Raw genomic sequence first — 19,149 nt, 5'->3', positions numbered from 1 at the left:
CAAAGGCCCATTTAAGGGTTACAACCCTAGCTATTTAAATGTATGGTCTCTTGATTGAAATTCTATGAAGAAAGTATGAATTGTTTTTAATGTCAATTTCCTTTTATGCCTCTTAGATCTTACTTTAGCCCTAACATAGTCTATCATTTGGTGCTTTCAATTTGTTTCTCATGGCCCCTCCCAAACCACCCAATCCTTCCTCTAAAGAAATTATTGAAGAAGCTGTTCAAACAGCTGTACAAACAGCCCACATTCACCTTGATAATGCAATGAATGAAACCCAACAGCAGCTTGATGAACGATTTGACAAAGCCGCTACTGAGCTGAAGGAAACGGTGGGACAGCTCCACTCACGGCTAGATTTGGAGAAGAAGCTGGCAGATTCTCGTTACGATTCGTTAATGGAAGCCATTAAAAGCATCACCATACAGCAAGGCAAACAGGCTGCCACCACCACTTATTCTGCAGCAACCAGCTCAACAGCCCCAAATTCTTCAGGTATAACTCAGCACTCTATTTCTTCCCCACAAAGTACTACCCGTTTTACCCCTCCTAGGGAAACCCTAAATCTGTCCCACACGTCCCCACCTAACACCCTCCCCTTTTCACTCAGTTTCACTTCACCTCACAACTCTGCTTTTATTCCCTTCCGCCCCCAAACCGCTGCCCTAAACACCACCCCAAACACCTTTTCGTCCACCAGACCCCTCACGTTTACAACAGCACATACCCAAATCTCAACAACCTCATCAATTCCCTTGTACACCACCACCCAGCCCATTACTGCCACATATGCTAACCCTCACCATCTTCACACTCCCCAAACTTCCAACCATTTCCCTCATATTCGCACCCCTAAATTGGAATTAGCTGCTTTTGATGGTACCAACCCCTTAGAATGGCTTTTTCAAGCCGATCAGTTTTTTACTTATTACCAATTGCCCGCTGCAAACCGGTTACCTTTAGTGTCTTTTTACATGAAGGGTGATGCCCTAAGTTGGTTCAAGTGGCTACATCAAAGCCATTTATTAACGGATTGGGAATCCTTTACAAAGTCTTTAGAGTTGCGTTTTGGGCCTTCCACGTACGAAAACCACCAAGCGGAACTATTTAAATTAAAGCAAGAGGGAACCGTGGTTGAATACCAAACCAGATTTGAGCAACTTGGGAATCAAGTTATTGGGTTACCTCAAGACGCCATCCTCAATTGTTTTATTTCGGGGCTTAATACTGAAATTAGAAATGAGATGGCAATCCACCGACCCACAGATATTACCCAAGCCATTGGGTTTGCCAAACTAATTGAAGCAAAAATTAAGGATTCCAAACCAAGATATTCAAAGCCTTTTTCTGCCTTACCTAACAAACCAGCAGCCCACAATCCCACCACTACTCCTTTTAAACCAAACACCCCAGCCCCTAACTTACCCCTAACTCATACCACCCCAACACGCCTTCCCATAAGAAAATTATCCCAAGCCCAAATTCAGGAAAGAAGGGCCCAAGGCTTGTGTTTTAATTGCGACGAAAAATTTATTCCGGGTCACAAATGTGCTGCTGGCAGATTCCTAATTTTATTATGTGATGATTCCAATTCGGATACTAACACAAGTATTGAGGAAGAACCTGAACAGGAAGTAGTAAATGACCCCACGGACACTTACTTCCAACTCTCAACCCAAGCTCTCACCGGCCAACTTTCACCAAAAACCCTCAAATTCAAAGGTTCCATTCAAGGCCTGCCTGTTATGGTGCTCGTGGACACCGGAAGCACTCATAATATACTTCAACCCCGCATAGCCCATCACCTCAACCTTCCCACTACCCCTATTCCTCACTTTTCCGTTATGGTAGGTAATGGATCCCACTTGCAATGTGAGGGAATCTGCCACAATGTTAAGATCACTCTTCAAGATAAATTCTTTTCGCTCCCTTTTTACCTACTTCCAATAGAGGGGGCAGATGTTGTACTTGGCATGGCTTGGCTGCGAACGTTAGGAGCCATCCAAGCGGACTTTTCCATACCATCAATCACATTCAATCACAATAATACAGCAATAACATTACAAGGAGATTCTGTTTCATCACCCAGCCCGACTACTTTTCACCAATTCAAACACCTAATCCACACAAATTCCATCGCATCTCTTCATTTAATGATCTTACAGCCCTCCTCACAAACCCCTCCTAACATACCACCTGATTCCCTCATAACCGAATTACCTAATTCCATCGACCCTCAAGTTTCCAAACTTCTCCTTCAGTTCCCTTCCATCTTTCAATCCCAACCTGGACTTCCTCCTCCTAGACCACATGATCACCATATTCCACTCTCCCCAGATACCCCCCCAATCAGTGTTAAACCTTATAGATATCCACACTCCCAAAAGACCGCTATGACATCTATCATTGATGAAATGCTCAAAACAGGCATCATAACCCCAAGTCACAGCCCCTTCTCCTCCCCGGTCCTATTAGTAAAAAAAGAAGATGGGACATGGCGTTTCTGTGTTGATTACCGCGCCCTAAATGCAGTCACCATTAAAGACCCTTTTCCCATACCCACGATTGATGAATTACTAGACGAGCTTGGCTCTGCTAAAGTTTTTACCAAACTAGACTTACGTTCGGGCTATCACCAGATCCGAGTGGCATCGGAGGATACACATAAAACGGCATTTCGTACTTTCGACGGACATTATGAGTTTCTTGTAATGCCCTTTGGGCTTACTAACGCTCCCTCTACATTTCAATCAGCTATGAACGATCTCATGCGCCCTCATTTACGCAAATTCGTTTTAGTTTTCTTTGATGATATACTTATCTACAGCCCTAATTTCACTGAACATTTACAACACTTGCAGGTTGTTTTCGGGTTGCTACAATCTAACGTTTTTGTTATTAAACTCTCTAAATGTGTGTTTGCAGTTTCCAAAGTTCATTATTTAGGTCATATTATTTCTGGCGGCACTGTGGCACCTGACCCAGAGAAGATTAAGGCAATCATGGATTGGCCTCAACCTCGATCTCTCACGGCTCTCCGAGGATTCTTGGGACTTACTGGTTTTTATCGTCGTTTCGTTAAACAGTATGCCTCACTCGCCGCTCCCCTCACCGATTTACTACGATCCACTAAGTTTGTTTGGAGTCCAGCCGCCGCAGCAGCATTTACAAAATTACAAACCATTATGACCGACATGCCGGTCTTAACACTACCAAATTTTACAAAGAAATTCTTGGTTGAAACGGATGCCTCTGGTGTAGCCATTGGAGCAGTCTTGTCCCAAGACGGCCATCCTATCGCTTTTTTCAGCAAGAAGATGTGTCCTCGCATGCAGGCGGCCTCCGTATACGTCCGTGAAATGTTTGCTGTAACAGAGTCAGTCAAGAAATGGCGTCAATATCTTATCGGTCAAGAATTTCACATCCACACAGACCAAAAGAGCTTACGCAATCTATTGCTCCAGAAAATTCAAACTCCGGAACAACAGAAATGGGCAGCTAAATTGCAAGGATTTAATTTTGAAATATTTTACAAACCTGGCAAGAATAATGTTGTGGCAGATGCTCTTAGTCGCAAGTACCAACCAGATGAACCCTTGTTGTTCTCCCTCTCTTCAGCGATCCCATCCTTGTTGTCCCAGCTTCGTCATTTCTACACTAAGGATCCTGCAGGAATACAGCTTGTTACAAGGACAGTATCTACTAAATCTGAACAACAGCAGTACCAGTTTTCACAAGATCTCATATTCTATAAGGGGAAGTTATTCATACCTGACCTTCAACAATTGAGATCCAAAGTTGTCTATGAGTTTCACTCTACTCCAGCTGTTGGCCACTCTGGTGTGAAAGCTTCCCTGGCTCGAGTGTCTGCTTCTTTTTCATGGCCGGGTATATACAAAGACGTGAAACAAATGATCAAACAGTGTGAGGTATGCCAACATAATAAACACTTAACACAGAAGAAGAAAGGCTTGCTTCAACCTTTACCTATTCCACACCGAGTTTGGGAAGATATCTCCATGGACTTCATCACCCACTTGCCCGTCTCCTTCAGCCACACCTGTATCTGGGTTGTTTGCGACCGATTGACCAAATATGTCCACTTCATCGCTCTTCCGTCCAAGTTTACCGCCAAAGACCTCGCAAACCGCTTCATGTTGGAGATTGCACGTCTTCATGGCACGCCAAAATCAATCGTCTCAGATCGAGATCCCCTGTTCCTAAGCAGTTTCTGGAAAGAATTTCACAAGGTACAAGGCACAACACTTAAATTCAGCACAGCTTACCACCCTGAAACCGATGGACAAACTGAAGTTGTAAACCGATCAATAGAAACTTACCTCCGCTGTTTCGTAAGCAACCATCCACGCTTGTGGTACAACTTCCTCCATCTTGCAGAACTATGGTACAACACGTCCTTCCATTCTGCCATTAACATGACACCGTTCCGGGCTCTTTACGGCCGCGACCCCCCCAACATCATGGACTTCATAGCCGGATCGGTTCAAGAGCGAAGCCTTGAGGATTCCTTGCAACAAAGACAAACCATTTTTCAACAATTAAAGGCGAATCTTATTAAGAGCAGGATCCAAATGGAAAAACAAGCTAATACGAAACGGATGGATTTTACCTTTAACCCTCATGACCTCGTTCTTCTCAAGCTACAACCGTATCGCCAGACCTCGCTCCAGAAAAGGACCTCTCAGAAGCTAGCCCCAAGGTTTTTCGGTCCCTTTTCCGTTGTTAAACGAATCGGTGAAGTAGCTTATCTATTGGATCTTCCATCTTCTTCAAGGATCCACCCTGTTGTGCATGTGTCGCTGTTACGACCTTACTTTGGCAAGAATCCGGCTAACGACTTTCGACCGCTTCCATTGCAACACGATCTCTCGTACCATCCGGTTCTTGAAACTACCTGCAAAGAACAACAAACATACACAGAACAAACCCTAAGTCAGAACCAGGCCGAAGCTCCGATTGTGGAACCACATAACATTCATCGCCTTGTACCTTCCCATTCTACTTCGACGGCCAAGGATGGTTTCCCTCACGCAGTGGTGGCGGTGGAACAATCTCAACAGACACACTTGAAAGATCTAAGAAAAGGTAGAGAGAGTTTGGAGAAGTCTCTGGAAAATGCAAGCAGAAATGAAGTTTCCCAACACAATGAGACTGACTTATCTTCCAAAGCCAAACGGTCATGTGATTTTGGCGTGTCCCAAAAGTCTGTCCCACGTGACCAGTCTTGTCAACGCACGGCTCGAGACAAGCGTGCACTTCGGTTTCCAAGAAATCTACAAGAATCCAATGCTGCCGACCCCACCCATGGTTTGAATTCATCTACAGCTGTCACGCAGGATGTTTCCACCAAATTTAACTCTACTCTGCAGAATGCTTCTACAAGCCCAATTTCCCTTTTGCATACCAGCCCAAATCAATTGCTCTCCAAAGCCTTTTCTAAAGTGAACCTTGAGGACAAGGTTCCTAAGGGACCCATGAGTATTGATATGAAGCAGCCCACTAGGCCCATTAGAAATAAGAAAACATCCATCTTACTCAAAGACTTTTATTATTAAAAGGGGTGTCGTTAGAAGTCTTTTTATTAATTATGCTTTGTTTTTATCCTTAGTTAGCCCAAAGGCCCATTTAAGGGTTACAACCCTAGCTATTTAAATGTATGGTCTCTTGATTGAAATTCTATGAAGAAAGTATGAATTGTTTTTAATGTCAATTTCCTTTTATGCCTCTTAGATCTTACTTTAGCCCTAACATAGTCTATCACACTTTTTGTTTGAGGCCTCTAGTTTATAGCTATTTTCATGCTTTATAGTTGTTCACTTAATTTTTAAGGGTGACAACCATATCTTCAATATAAAACAATTTAAAAATATTTAGTTGCATTAGTATTTTTCTTAATGGGCCAAAGAGATAAATGAACTTATTCCACCATCTACTAAATTTTGTTTTAAATTATGCAGCAGAATCCTAAAAGTTGAAGACGAAGTTATTTTATTTTGCGAAAATTTTTACAATGCAATCAGAATGGTCTCTTTTGAGAGTCATATTTTTCTTTTCAATGACTGTGGTTTCCTTATTAATTAAATCAAGTGAGTCACAATTTTATCTTCAGTAATGATTCTCGTTATCATTAAGATTTTGAAGTTTGTGTTATATAAATTGTTATGGTGAAGTGCTTGTATGTCGTTATGATCCTAATTTATGCTTGCTAGGTATGTTTGCACTCTTCATTTTGTATAGTTTGGAACATATGAATATAGTTAAATTAATTATTAATGTAATTAGATTATAGGTTAAATTTGTATCTGGTATCATGCCATAAATAAATCTAAATTTTAATTGCATATAAGTTTATTTATTTATTTTTCTTTTGGAATGAGCATTCAAGGGATCTAACTTTGAGCCAAAGCTACATATATTGCTAATAAATTAAGAGTTAAAAGATATTTATATTGTTTTCCAATAAAAAAAATCATAAATTTGCCATGTCATTAATTTTGTTTTAATAAAAAAAAATGTTTAATTGGATATATGATAGAGATTGATTGAAATTGTAAAAATATTTTACACTGTCAGTGCATCACTCATTTCTCATAAATTTATGATATAATGAATTCATTATTTATGTGCAGTTGATATTCAAAATGTAATTGATGCGTCTCTAAGGGTTGATCCTTCGTCTCTTCCATCATGTTGCAAAATAATTCACGTGTTTATATTTAAAGTGGTAATGGATGCATATGTGGACAAGTGAAAGAAAATCTATAGGGCATTTATTAATTATTAATTGAAATACACTCGTCGATACTTTGGGATAAAAGAAATATCCTCGATAACAATCCATAATATTTTATTTATTGATACCAAGTGTACATATATGTATTCTTTTTAATATGAGAGTTCTATTTTACGCCCCTTTGGATTTAGCACACAAGATCTAACATAAATGTAAGCCTAAGTATTAAATTGCTATAAACAATACACTATAATCATGTGCAGACTAAAAAGTGATTAAGATCAAAGAACATGCAGCTATGCAGAAATTAAAATATATGGATAGATAAAAGTCTACATATCAATTTACACGTGTTCAATGCTTCATCCTCGCATATATCTAGTCATGTCTTCAATGGCAGGCAATTGAAAGTTCGTTAGTTGAAAGAAGACATTCATCCTTTATCTAGTTTTGTTTTGATGAAGACATGAATTATCAACGAAAAAAATCTCAGAAGTTAATGACAAGTGTTGATCAATAATGAAGTTACTCAAGAAGATTGAGCATTGATGATCAAGTAAAAAGTTAAGATGATTGATATGATTAAGGTAAACGTTGCAATTCACATTATATCAATTTGGAAGCTTAGAAATTTCTTTAAAACTTTATCTATAATATTCTTAAACATAATGCATTCAAAAAAGTGATGCCTAGCCTTAACCAATTGTGTTTTTCACTTCTGGCTTAGTGCAAATTGATTACAGTTATGTCATAATCGATTACGAGCTTTTGAAATTTGAATTTTTTTAACATTAATATGTAATATATTATAGTCTTACTCTTAATCATTATAATTTGAAAAATGAAAACTCTAATAATGCAACATGTTTGTAAAACAATGCAAGACTTCATGGAACTATTTCAAATTCATGCATCTACTAATAGAAGTTCTTAAGGGTGTATACAGGGCTCTATACTTCAGGAAAAAATTACCCTTTCATAAAATCATTTTCATACAATTTGTTCTAGGCCAATCAAAAGCCCTAAATAACGACCCAACCAGGAGTAGGTCTAATCGAAAGGATCCAACATATAAAGTCGGCATACGTGAGAATCTAAGATACCCTTTATTATTTCCTTTTTCTAATGTACTTATATTGGACTCTTAATTGATTTAGGTGTTCGAGTGCTAACTTTGCAGGTCCACCTAACGTCACCAATTTAAGGTATTCCATCATCGATCCACAACGATTCTGGTTCTGTAATAGAATAATGGCGTTGTCTGTGAAAATTGACTCCTAATTTCCACAAATTTACATGAATAGATCATCCCCTATCTAAAATCATATCTTTATTGGAACCAATGAGTGATGGAGATAGTTACCCCAATTGCACCAAAGAACTCTGTCAAATATTTTGATCCCGTTTCGCCACAACTGTTATCAACCAATGAGTTCCAGAGTGCAACGACATCCAGCATAGACCCGTCACCAGAACGAATTTCCATGCAATAATTGAAACTAGAACGCAAAGATAATATCGAAAACACATAACTGGGTACAAACTCGAAAACAGCCCAGAAACCCATTTTTTTAATAGTGTGACCGGTTACGCAAAAACCCATAACCGGTTACAGACTCAAAATAGTCCAAAAACCCAATTTTTAATAACGTCACTGTTGAAAGTATATTGGAGTACTTTTAGTTTATTGTTTCCACAGGGATTGGTGCGATATCACCGTCGTTTTATAGTTTATATTGTTTCGAGTTAAAGTTTCTTGGAGTTTGGTTTCGATTTTTCGTAACGGAACTGTTTGATCTCATACAAGAATTGATAAACTAGACATGTGGTTTTAAAAGATGGTAAAAGAATGTCAAAATTAGGTTTTAATAATTTTCTTCATATGTATTTTCTTGATAAAGCATGTGAACTCATTAATGATAAATATAATCACATATCCTCTCAATATGTTTCATGTCTAAACCATATTGTGAGATTTGCCATTTTGATCCTTAAATGATCTCTCAACCTAACTATCAAAATGACAACATTCAAAATTTAATATTGGTGAATATCAACTCACAAGGCTATTTCTAAACTTTATTAGTTGATAGATGAAAAACCTAGTTCAAGTCTTGAAAACTATTTCTCAATAAGAAAACAAATCACATATAAATATAAACACAAGGTTTTTCACCATATATTTATCATCACTTGTTCACATACAAAGGATCAAAAGAAATACATAATACAAGATAAATTATCTACCTCTAATCTTGAAACCAAGAAGGATTTAGCCACCCATTTCCATGGTGACTTGAGCAACAAGTAAACAATCAAGCTTTATGAACATCAAACTTGAAGTCTCAAAGACTGATGGTTAAAAGCTATGATTTTGGTTAATGATGGAAGATTTAAGGTTTTAACACACAAAAACTTAGTTTCTAGGTCAAGAGAGAGAAACAAAAGATGGAATGAAACATAAAATATCTACAAAGTACTTAAAATAGCATGGTCTAAATGCCCAGATTCGCCGGGCGGCTGCAACGCTACGCCGGGCGGAACCCACTAAAAGGGCCACGTGACCAGCACAGTGCAAGAGAAAAACCAAAAAAATATCTTCTTCCGCCCGGTGAGACAAATGCTCCGCCGGGCGGACACTAGGATGAAACATGGTCAAAAAATCATCCTCTTCGCCCCCTGTCTCGCCTCCATCTCGCCGGGCAGAGCTGCGCCTGCAAGCCATGCATCGTGCGAGTAACAAAAAACACTGACACCTTCAGTGTCGTCCAAAACATTGATTCTTCGGCACTTTTCTCGACTTTTTTGCACTTTTGCAATCTCCAAACACTGAAACATTAGAAAACATATTAAATACCAGATAATCACATTTACCAAAATCACTTATTTACATAAGCTATTTTACTAAAAAGCGTAAAAAATGGGTAAAAAGTGTCACAAGTCTACTTGAAAAACTAACTACACTTGACACTTAAAAAAATCTCCCCAACTTGAATCTTTGATTGTCCTCAATTAAAGGAAAACTCTTAAATCAACACAACAAATTTTTAAAGCACAATACCAACCGGCAAACTTGAATGGTTCAAACTCAACAATTGCCCGGTCAAGATAATTTAATCACTTTGATCGAGTTATAGCAAACGCAATGAATCAAACCATAAACACAAACTTCAAAATATGCAAACTTTGGTCATAGCATGTTCATGTATGAATCACCTAATTACTTACCAAAACAAGGATTATGCACAAAATTTACAATGGACAAAACACTCTCGCTAATAACTATGTTAACATCCAGAACAATTCATGCGTTCATCCCAACATTTCACAAAGAAAACCACGGAACAAAGATCACAAAGGACTTTTCTCGGTTGTAACTTGGCTTAGGTTAAAAAGAAGGGATATTATATATAAGGCCATTGAAACGAAAAATGGTAAGAAACAAGAAAAACAATTCTCAATCTGATAAATTCATTCTTGCTCAATCCACAACTTCTCAAAATTCACTTTCTTCTTTTTTCTTTTCTTTTTTCACAATGCATCCTTTCTTTATTCTATTATTTTCTTCTATTTTTTTCCATATATATATATATATATATTCTTATATACTTTTTTTTCTATTTTTGGAATTTCTTGAAAGATGCATTGTCCACCATTCTTTCTTTCTTATACTACTCAAACAAGAACAACTCTCCCCAACTTCACACTTTTCTTTCTCAAGAGACAAGAATTGTTTTTTCAAAATAGAATAAAGGTTCAAGAGAAAGTGTTTAAACAAGAAAAATATGAGAATGAATCAACATTGACTAAATTTTCTTTGATCAACAACACAATTACTAAGTGGTTATCTTAATAATTTGTTGGCTTGCAATGGATTCATTCATACAACTTTCGGCTCAAAAGGGTTTACAAATGCGCACACATTAACAAGGTAAATTAAAGCCCTTTTAGAATGGTACTTTTTCTCAATTACACAAACAATGCCTTGATCCCTTCTAAGTTCCACAATTTTAAATGAACACAAGATTTGGCATGAATAAAACGAGCTAAACACAATTACTAGAAATCACATAAGTTTGGTGAACAATGGAAGCTACTCACATCTATGGTTATGTCCTAATGATTCACACATGAACACATATTTACAAAATGATGCATAACACGAATTTTGCATTAAGCGTTAATTTCATTATCGTGCTATCATTCTACAAAGCGATTAAAGTAATACCTTCTTTGCACACTTTTGAGAATTTTATCATCACCATCCAAACTTTTGAGTTGATACAAACTCTAAATTTTTTTCTTTTTTTTATCACACATGCTCCTTGCGGAACCAAAAACCTAAACAATCAAAGTTAGAAATATCAAAACCATACTTAAATGTACAAAGCAAAAATTAAACAAACACTAATAATATAAAACCATACAAAATCACACATTTAATACTAAACTTTTAATAAAATCCAAAATAAAATTATCCAACAAAAATTAACAATCAAGTACCAACATAGTACTAAAATACCAACATCCACAAGTTACTAAACACTAAAACTTAAAAACATAAGAACAAAATAAACTAGTAAAAACTCCTAATCAAGAATGTCATCACCAATCTCATCACCATCACCACCAACATCCGCATCAACCTCCCCCGCAGAAAAGAAAGGCCTTCCCTCAGGCCAATTCGCATAAGCGGCATAATCCTTGCGAGAAGGAAAATGAGGGACATCACCCGAAGGTGCAGAATGATGCAGATACATCTGCCTCATAGAGTCCAAAAGGAACTCACTAGACCTTCTACTGGCCTCCAAAGCATCCCAAGTATAATTAAATGAAGCCCTTAACCTCGGATCCCAATCCTCATAATCAAGAGTCTCACCATGCTCACCTGCAGCAGAAGACTCACCAGCTTGCTTCTTATTTTTCTTTTCATCCAACTTTGCTGCACAGTACCTAATAATGTAATAATCATCAACCACATCTCTCTCCCTTTCGTTCACCACACTTGGAAAACGGACACCCTGCTTTTGACAAAAAGAAGTAATCAAACAAGGACAAATGATAGGATTACTAGAATGTACTCCAGGACGACGAGTGTTCTCAATGAAAATCTTCATCTCATTAGTAATAATTTTAGCAACGTCGACCGTCTTATTTTCCAAGATATGGTGAACAAGCAAAGCCATATCAAGAGGTGCAGAAGACTTATGAAACCTAGGCCTTATGTTAAACACAATCAGAAGCAACACCGCCTGAGCCAAAGGAGTCTTATCAATCCTGTTGTATCTTATCGGCTTCTGGCTGTTGTTCAACTCCAACTGCTTTCCTGGTTTAAGAATCACACGAGAAATTACCTCTTGGTCTTGATGAGTTCTTCGTGCTACAGAGAACTCATCAGTCATAGTAGCTGGATCACGGGGGTTCCAAGGATGGCCAAGTAACTCGCTAATAGAATTACGTGAGAAATCAATTTCTTTACCTCGCACAAAAGTCCTGTAATGACACAACTCCCCCTCCGGCTGAAGAGCATTAGCATAGAACTCACGAATAATCTCATAGTTGATGCAATCAACCAGAGTGAGCAAACGACCCCACTTCTTCGCATTGAAGATGTTAGCAATTTCTTTATAGTAGCCATCTGTGTCAATCACAAACTTCCTTTCCGCCAAAATCTTTTTCTTTTCCAGCATAGGCATACGATCCCGGTGGATGGCACTTCTGAACCGCAACTCATCAAAAGCTCTTGGCGGAGGATTCGAGCTACCGGCCTTAGTTGCACCTTTTTGTGACTTTGCTCGCTTCCTCTACCTACCGAACATCTGCACACAAAAGAAGAAACCGAAAATAGAAATCCACCAAAATTGTTAGCAATAAAAACCACACCAAAAACCTTTAGAAAAAATTTTTTTTTTGCAGGTCTGAGGTGACTTGCCTGGCGAGCCAGAATGCTCCGCCGGGCGAATCAAGCGAAACAGGAAAAAAATATGCAGAACAAGTCTGCCACATCCAACCAAATTCATAACCTATCCCTAGCATCCTAATTGTTCCCTAATCAATTCTAGACTAATCTAATCTATTTCAAACCTAGGGTTTTCAAATCCCTATCTAACCACATGCTTCTAACTCTTCTTGCAATGAACACTAAAAGAGAGAAATCGAAGCTTACCTTTGCTTGGAATATTGGAAGAGATGAGCAAAAATGGAGGATTTGTGAGCTTGGACGAGTAGAAACGGCTAGGGCAAAAATGAAAGGGGGAAATGAAATTGGAAAATACTTTGAAACATTCAGAAAAGAGTGGGCCTCACTCTTTTACCCCATTCAGCAGCCCACGCACGTGACAAGTTGTCACAAAAAACGCGCCTTCGCCCGGCGGGACAAATGCTTCGTCGGACGCTTCACACTAGAATCAGCAAAATTTGCATTTTCAGATTACAGGCCCCTTTCCTCACATACATTTAACAACCTAAATTTATCTAAAGCAAATAAAACAAATAAAACATAAGAAAATACTTACAATGCCGGGGTGCCTCCCGACTAGCGCTTTGTTTAACGTCGGTCAGCTCGACGGTTGTAGGTGATCAAGGATCACCAAGAGCGAGCACACTTGTCTCCCGATTGAATTCGCAACCACGGTACACTTTAAACCTTTGGCCCTTAACAGTCCAAACTTCTTTATATTTTGGTTCTTGTACCACAATTGCTCCAAAATGCTTAACTTCTTTGACGAAAAACGTTCCAGACCATTTTGACTTTAACTTTCCCGAAAAAAGTCTTAAACGGGAATTGAAAAGAAGCACCAATTGACCAACTTGAAAATCTTTTTTCTGGATTTTGCTATCATGATAGAACTTGACTTTTTCCTTGTAAATTTTGTTAGAATTGTAGGCATTAAGTGTCAATTCATCCAACTCATGAATTTGAACTTTCCCTTTTTCACCACCCAAGTTCGGATCAAAATTCAAAAATTTCAACACCCAAAAAGCTTTGTGCTCCATTTCAACTGGTAAATGGCAAGTTTTACCATACACCATTTGAAATGGAGTTAAACCTATGGGAGCTTTATAAGCGGTACAATATGCCCATAACGCGCCGTCAAGCTTTTGTGACCAATCCTTTCGCGAACTTGACACGGTTTTCTCAAGAATTCTTTTAATCTCTCGATTTAAAACCTCTCCTTGACCGTTGGTTTGCGGATGATATGGTGTAGCAACCTTGTGCTTAACTCCATATTTCTCCAACACTTTTTCAAGTGGAGCATTGCAAAAATGTGATCCGCCATCACTCACCAACACCCTTGGCGTACAGAAACGCGAAAAAATATTCTTTTTCAAAAATTTGATTACGGTTTTACCGTCAGATTTTGGTGAAGCAATCGCTTCCACCCACTTAGACACATAGTCTACCGCGACCAAAATGTATTCATTGGCAAATGAGGATGGGAATTGTCCAACGAAATCAATTCCCCAACAATCAAACACTTCCACCTCTAGGAAGCTTTGTAGGGGCATTTCATCTGGTCGACCAATTCCACCACTCCGTTCACAACTATCACTACTCGACACATGATGATAGGCGTCTTTAAACAACGTAGGCCACAAAAAACCCGCCTGAAGGGCTTTGGTTTCCGTACGCAATCCATTATAGTGGCCACTATATGGTGAATTGTGACAATGCCACAAAATACTTTGAGATTCCTCACTAGTAACACATCTCCTCAAGAGATTGTCACTACTTAACTTGAATAGATAAGGCTCATCCCACACGTAAAAGTTAGCATCGGATAAGAACTTCCATTTTTGGTTCCAAGTTAAATCTTTGGGAATCCACCCGGTCGTTTTATGGTTAGCCATGTTCGCGAACCAAGGTCTAACTTGGACCATAAACAGTTTCTCATCCGGAAATTCTTCTTTCACCTCACTTTCAAAGTTTGTTACCCCGGTATTCACTAACCGTGATAAATGATCAGCTACCATATTTTCGGACCCTTTTTTGTCTCTCACTTCAAGATCAAACTCTTGAAGCAAGAGAATCCACCTAATTAGCCTTTGTTTCGAGTCCGAATTTGTGAGCAAGTATTTGATAGCTGCATGGTCAGTATAACACACAATTTCTGAACCAATCAGATAAGGACGAAATTTTTCCAATGCGAACACAATAGCGAGCAATTCTTTTTCGGTTGTCGCGTAATTGATTTGAGCTTCATTTAAAACTTTGCTCGCATAATGAATAGCATGAAAAATTTTGTTCTTTCTTTGTCCTAACACGGCACCCACCGCATAATCACTCGCGTCGCACATGAGTTCAAAATCAAGGGACCAATTAGGAGTGACGATTATGGGTGCGGTAACCAATTTTACTTTAAGCTCTAGGAATGCTTTTAAACAAGATTCATCGAAAAGAAATTCCGTACCTTTGTTGAGTAGATTACTCAAGGGCTTTGCAACTTTGGAGAAATCTTTGATAAGTCTTCGATAAAACCCGACATGTCCTAGAAAGCTTCGGATTCCTTTCACATTCAAGGGAGGAGGCAACTTCTCTATCACTTCAATTTTTGCTTTATCCACCTCAAGGCCTCTTAAAGAAACCTTATGGCCGAGCACAATTCCTTTGGTAACCATAAAGTTGAACTTCTCCCACTTGAGAACCAAATTCGACTCCACACATCGACATAGCACGGTATCAAGATTTTTTAAACATAGATCAAAAGAAGGCATACACCGTTGAAATGTTACAGGTGCATTACACAACCCGAAAGGCATTCGCCGATATGTGAAAATACCGAAGGGGCATGTAAAAGCGGTCTTCTTGTGATCCTCGGGATCGACTACAATTTGATTGTATCTCGAATACCCGTCTAAGAAACAATAGAATTGTTGACCGGATAGCCTATCGAGCATTTGATCCATAAAAGGCAATGGAAAGTGATCCTTTCTCGTAGGTTGGTTTAGCCTACGATAATCGATACGCATCCTCCATCCCGTCACGGTTCTAGTAGGAATTAGCTCGTTCTTTTCGTTACGGATAACCGTCATTCCACCCTTCTTGGGCACCACATGAACGAGGCTCACCCAAGCACTATCCGAGATCGGATAAATCATCCTGGCTTCTAACATTTTCACTACTTCCATTCTCACCACCTCTTTCATTACCGGAGTCAATCTTCTTTGTGGTTGAGCCACCGGTTATACGTTGTCCTCCATCAAAATCTTATGCATACAAAAGGAGGGACTAATTCCTTTGAGATCGGAAAGAGTCCATCCCATAGCTTCTTGATTTTTTTCTAAGACCACAAGCAATTTTTCTTCTTCACCCTTAGAAAGGGCATTGCTAATTAGAACCGGCTTGTTTTCATTTTTCTCGAGGAACACATACTTCAAGTGTGAAGGAAGCATTTTCAATTCAAGTTTACTCTCCTCTTTTGTAATTGGCCTTTTTAACTCATCAACTACCTCTTCCAAAATAGAACTTTCTTCTAATGCTTCCAATTCCTTCAAGCATTCCTCCATTTCTTTCTCTTCATCTTCATTTAGAATTTGAAGAGCATTTGTGAGAGCTCTCTCAAGAGGAGTAGATGCATGAATTTGCTTCTTCACTTGCATGATTGCTTCATCGGTCGCATCCACTCGAAAGCAATCACTTGTATCATTTTTATGCTTCATCGCTTCAAAGAGATTAAAAAACACTTCTTCATCCAAAACTCTCACTTTCATTAGACCGTCATCGATATCTATCATCATCCGAGCGGTTTTCATGAAAGGTCTTCCAAGTATTAGAGGTCTGTCATAATCCTCCTCCATCTCAATCACCACAAAATCGACCGAGAAAAAGAACTTATCAATTTTAACTAACAAGTCTTCCGCAATCCCTATAGGATGAGTGGTGGACTTGTCGGCCAATTGCAAAGTCATCCTTGTAGATTTCAACTCATATTTCCAAATCATTTCACAAGAGATAATGGTATCAAATTAATGCTAGAACCTAAATCTATCAACCCTTTACCGACATAGACACTTCCAATTATCACCGGTAGAGTAACTTTTCCCGGATCGCTTTCTTTCTTCGGTAGAGTTCTTTGAATTATAGCACTACAGCACGAGTTCACGGTTACAACCTCTTGATATTCAAATCTCCTCTTCTTTGTGATAACATCTTTAATAAATTTAGAATACATAGGCATTTTCTCCAAGGCCTTGGAAAATGGAATATTTACTTGCAGCCTTTTAAAAATATCCATGAACCTAGCAAAATGCCTAGCATCATTTTTCTTCGATGGAGCATGGGGATAAGGTAGATTTTGTAATGGTATGAAAGTCTCTTTTTTCTTTCCCTTCTCTTTTTCTCTCTTTTTCTTTTTCTCTTCTATCTCATGATTTTCTTTCTCAACTAATTATTTCTCTCTTTCATTTTCAACTAAGTCACCCTCAACATTTTTTTCTACTTCAATCACTTCATCTTTTTCAAATACAACAAACTTTTCCTCAACTACCTCTCCTACACCCATATCAATAGTTCTACCGCTACGGGTTAGAATAGACTTACAGTGCTCTCGAGGATTTTCTTGTGTGTTGGCCGGAAAGCGACCTTTGTGTTGGTCGGCAAGTTGTTTTGATAATTGACCAACATGAGTTTCAAAATTCTTTATGGCCGCATCCATACTCTTTTGGCTTGCAATTGACAATTGCATGAATTGTCTTAGAGTGTCCTCCATTGAAAGCTTAGTTTGTTGAGGTTGTTGTGGTTGTTGAGGTTATTGATTGTAACCACCTAGATAAGGATTTCGACGATTTGAAGGACCCGAATCCGGTATCCATCCTTGTTGATAACCTTGATTACCTCTTTGTTGGTAACCTTGGTTATTTTGGTAAGGTTGTTGTTTTCGTCCAACGTAGCCTTGATTAGGATTTGAAACATAATTCACTTCTTCATCGGGTGGAGGACAAAAACTAGTTTGATGATCACCCCTACACAATTCACAACACATCACTTGTTGATTTTTAGTAGGGATCTGTTGAATGCAGTATAGGGCAAGCAACGAAAAAAGATTTGGAAATATTGATCCGGGAATTATCGTCCTCAGAGATGGAGAGATGCCATTCAACAGTTTCTACGGTTTCGAGCTTGGGTTTGAATGAGCAAAAAGTAAACAAAGATATAGACAAGAAAAGAATAAACACATTCTTAGAAGAGAAATAACTTATCAGGAATGTAAATATATTCACTCTTCACAAACATACATTTACCAACCCGTTATACTCAACCTACGATACTCATCTATGTCATCACGTATCTCTCACATAAGCGTCCATCTCTGGAGCACAAACGAGATCATCTCACAACTAAGGTTATCTCTAACGCGAAGTCGCGAGAACATCCGTGTTCTCGCGTCGGCGATCTCTCGCGCGCCACTCAAACACGAAAGAATTAAGTACAGATACCCACAGTGAATGCTAGCTCTAAATCTATCTCTAGAGTTCAGAAACTAACAGATAATCATCCTAGATAAGGATTCAAGAAGTTTATCTCTAAAGCACCCCAAATCCCCAGCATAGAGCAAAAATCCAAGATAACATCAACGCAGATTCGTAAAGCAAGTTATATATAACATTATAATCAGTAAATATACATAAGATTCAAGTAAATATACAAACAAAACCCAACCAAAGAGAAATACACAAAGAAGAAGAGAAATGAACCGAAGATCTCCCGGTTTGTCAGCTCCGTTCGACGCTCAATCCACCCCCATCATCCTTATGCAACCTCCGAGGTTGTTTTCTAAGCCAATTTTACTCTAAGAATGAAGTTAATGGTGTTGGGACTCAAAAATACCCAACCCATGACCTAAAAATGTGATTTTTGCCCCTTTTAACGAGCTGCTATCATAGCAGGTTCGCTTAGCGGACCCCCTCCGCTCAGCGGACTCAAAATTGCATCCAGACTCTGATTTGCTCCGCTGGAGCTCCGCTCAGCGGACCCCCTCCGCTCAGCGGATGACAGAAAAAGTGAAATCTTGTTTTCGCCATAAGTTGAGAACCGTAACTCCGAATTGCGCCCGGTTCGAAGTGTTGGAAAGCTTATTCAATGCTCTATCCAATAATGAATGAATGGAACCCAAAATGATGATTTTGGTCATCCTTATTTTGAGCCTATGGAAGTCCGCTTGACGGTGGCTAAGTGGGCTTTCACCAAAATTGTGAAATCGAAGCCGTGCCTTTGACACTTTATTCCTCAAGGCTCCAATAAGCATGAATACCTATAAAAACAAAGGAAAAACTATCAAATGGTATAAAAGTATATGAAAATACAACTATTCACAAAGTATATGTATTTATACACAAAACGGGGAATTATTCAAACGGTATTAACAAAAGTATTGATAAGTGCCACTATTTAC

At 38.6% G+C, this 19,149-nt stretch overlaps 1 protein-coding gene across 1 annotated transcript; it reads right to left on the bottom strand.

The window, feature by feature from the left end:
- Positions 1-13,336: 13,336 nt before the first annotated feature.
- On the bottom strand, positions 13,337-15,904 carry LOC131641343 (uncharacterized). Its single transcript, XM_058911648.1, has 2 exons — positions 15,043-15,904; positions 13,337-14,955 (listed from the first exon to the last, which is right to left on the bottom strand). The coding sequence occupies exons 1-2, from the start codon at positions 15,902-15,904 to the stop codon at positions 13,337-13,339; spliced, it is 2,481 nt and encodes an 826-aa protein (XP_058767631.1).
- Between the last annotated feature and the right edge of the window lie 3,245 nt (positions 15,905-19,149).

The sequence above is a fragment of the Vicia villosa genome, unplaced genomic scaffold (assembly GCF_029867415.1).
Source record: "Vicia villosa cultivar HV-30 ecotype Madison, WI unplaced genomic scaffold, Vvil1.0 ctg.003679F_1_1, whole genome shotgun sequence".
NCBI lineage: Eukaryota > Viridiplantae > Streptophyta > Magnoliopsida > Fabales > Fabaceae > Vicia > Vicia villosa.
The sequence above is the reverse complement of the archived record's forward strand: the minus strand, read 5'-3'. Positions and strand labels throughout refer to the sequence as shown.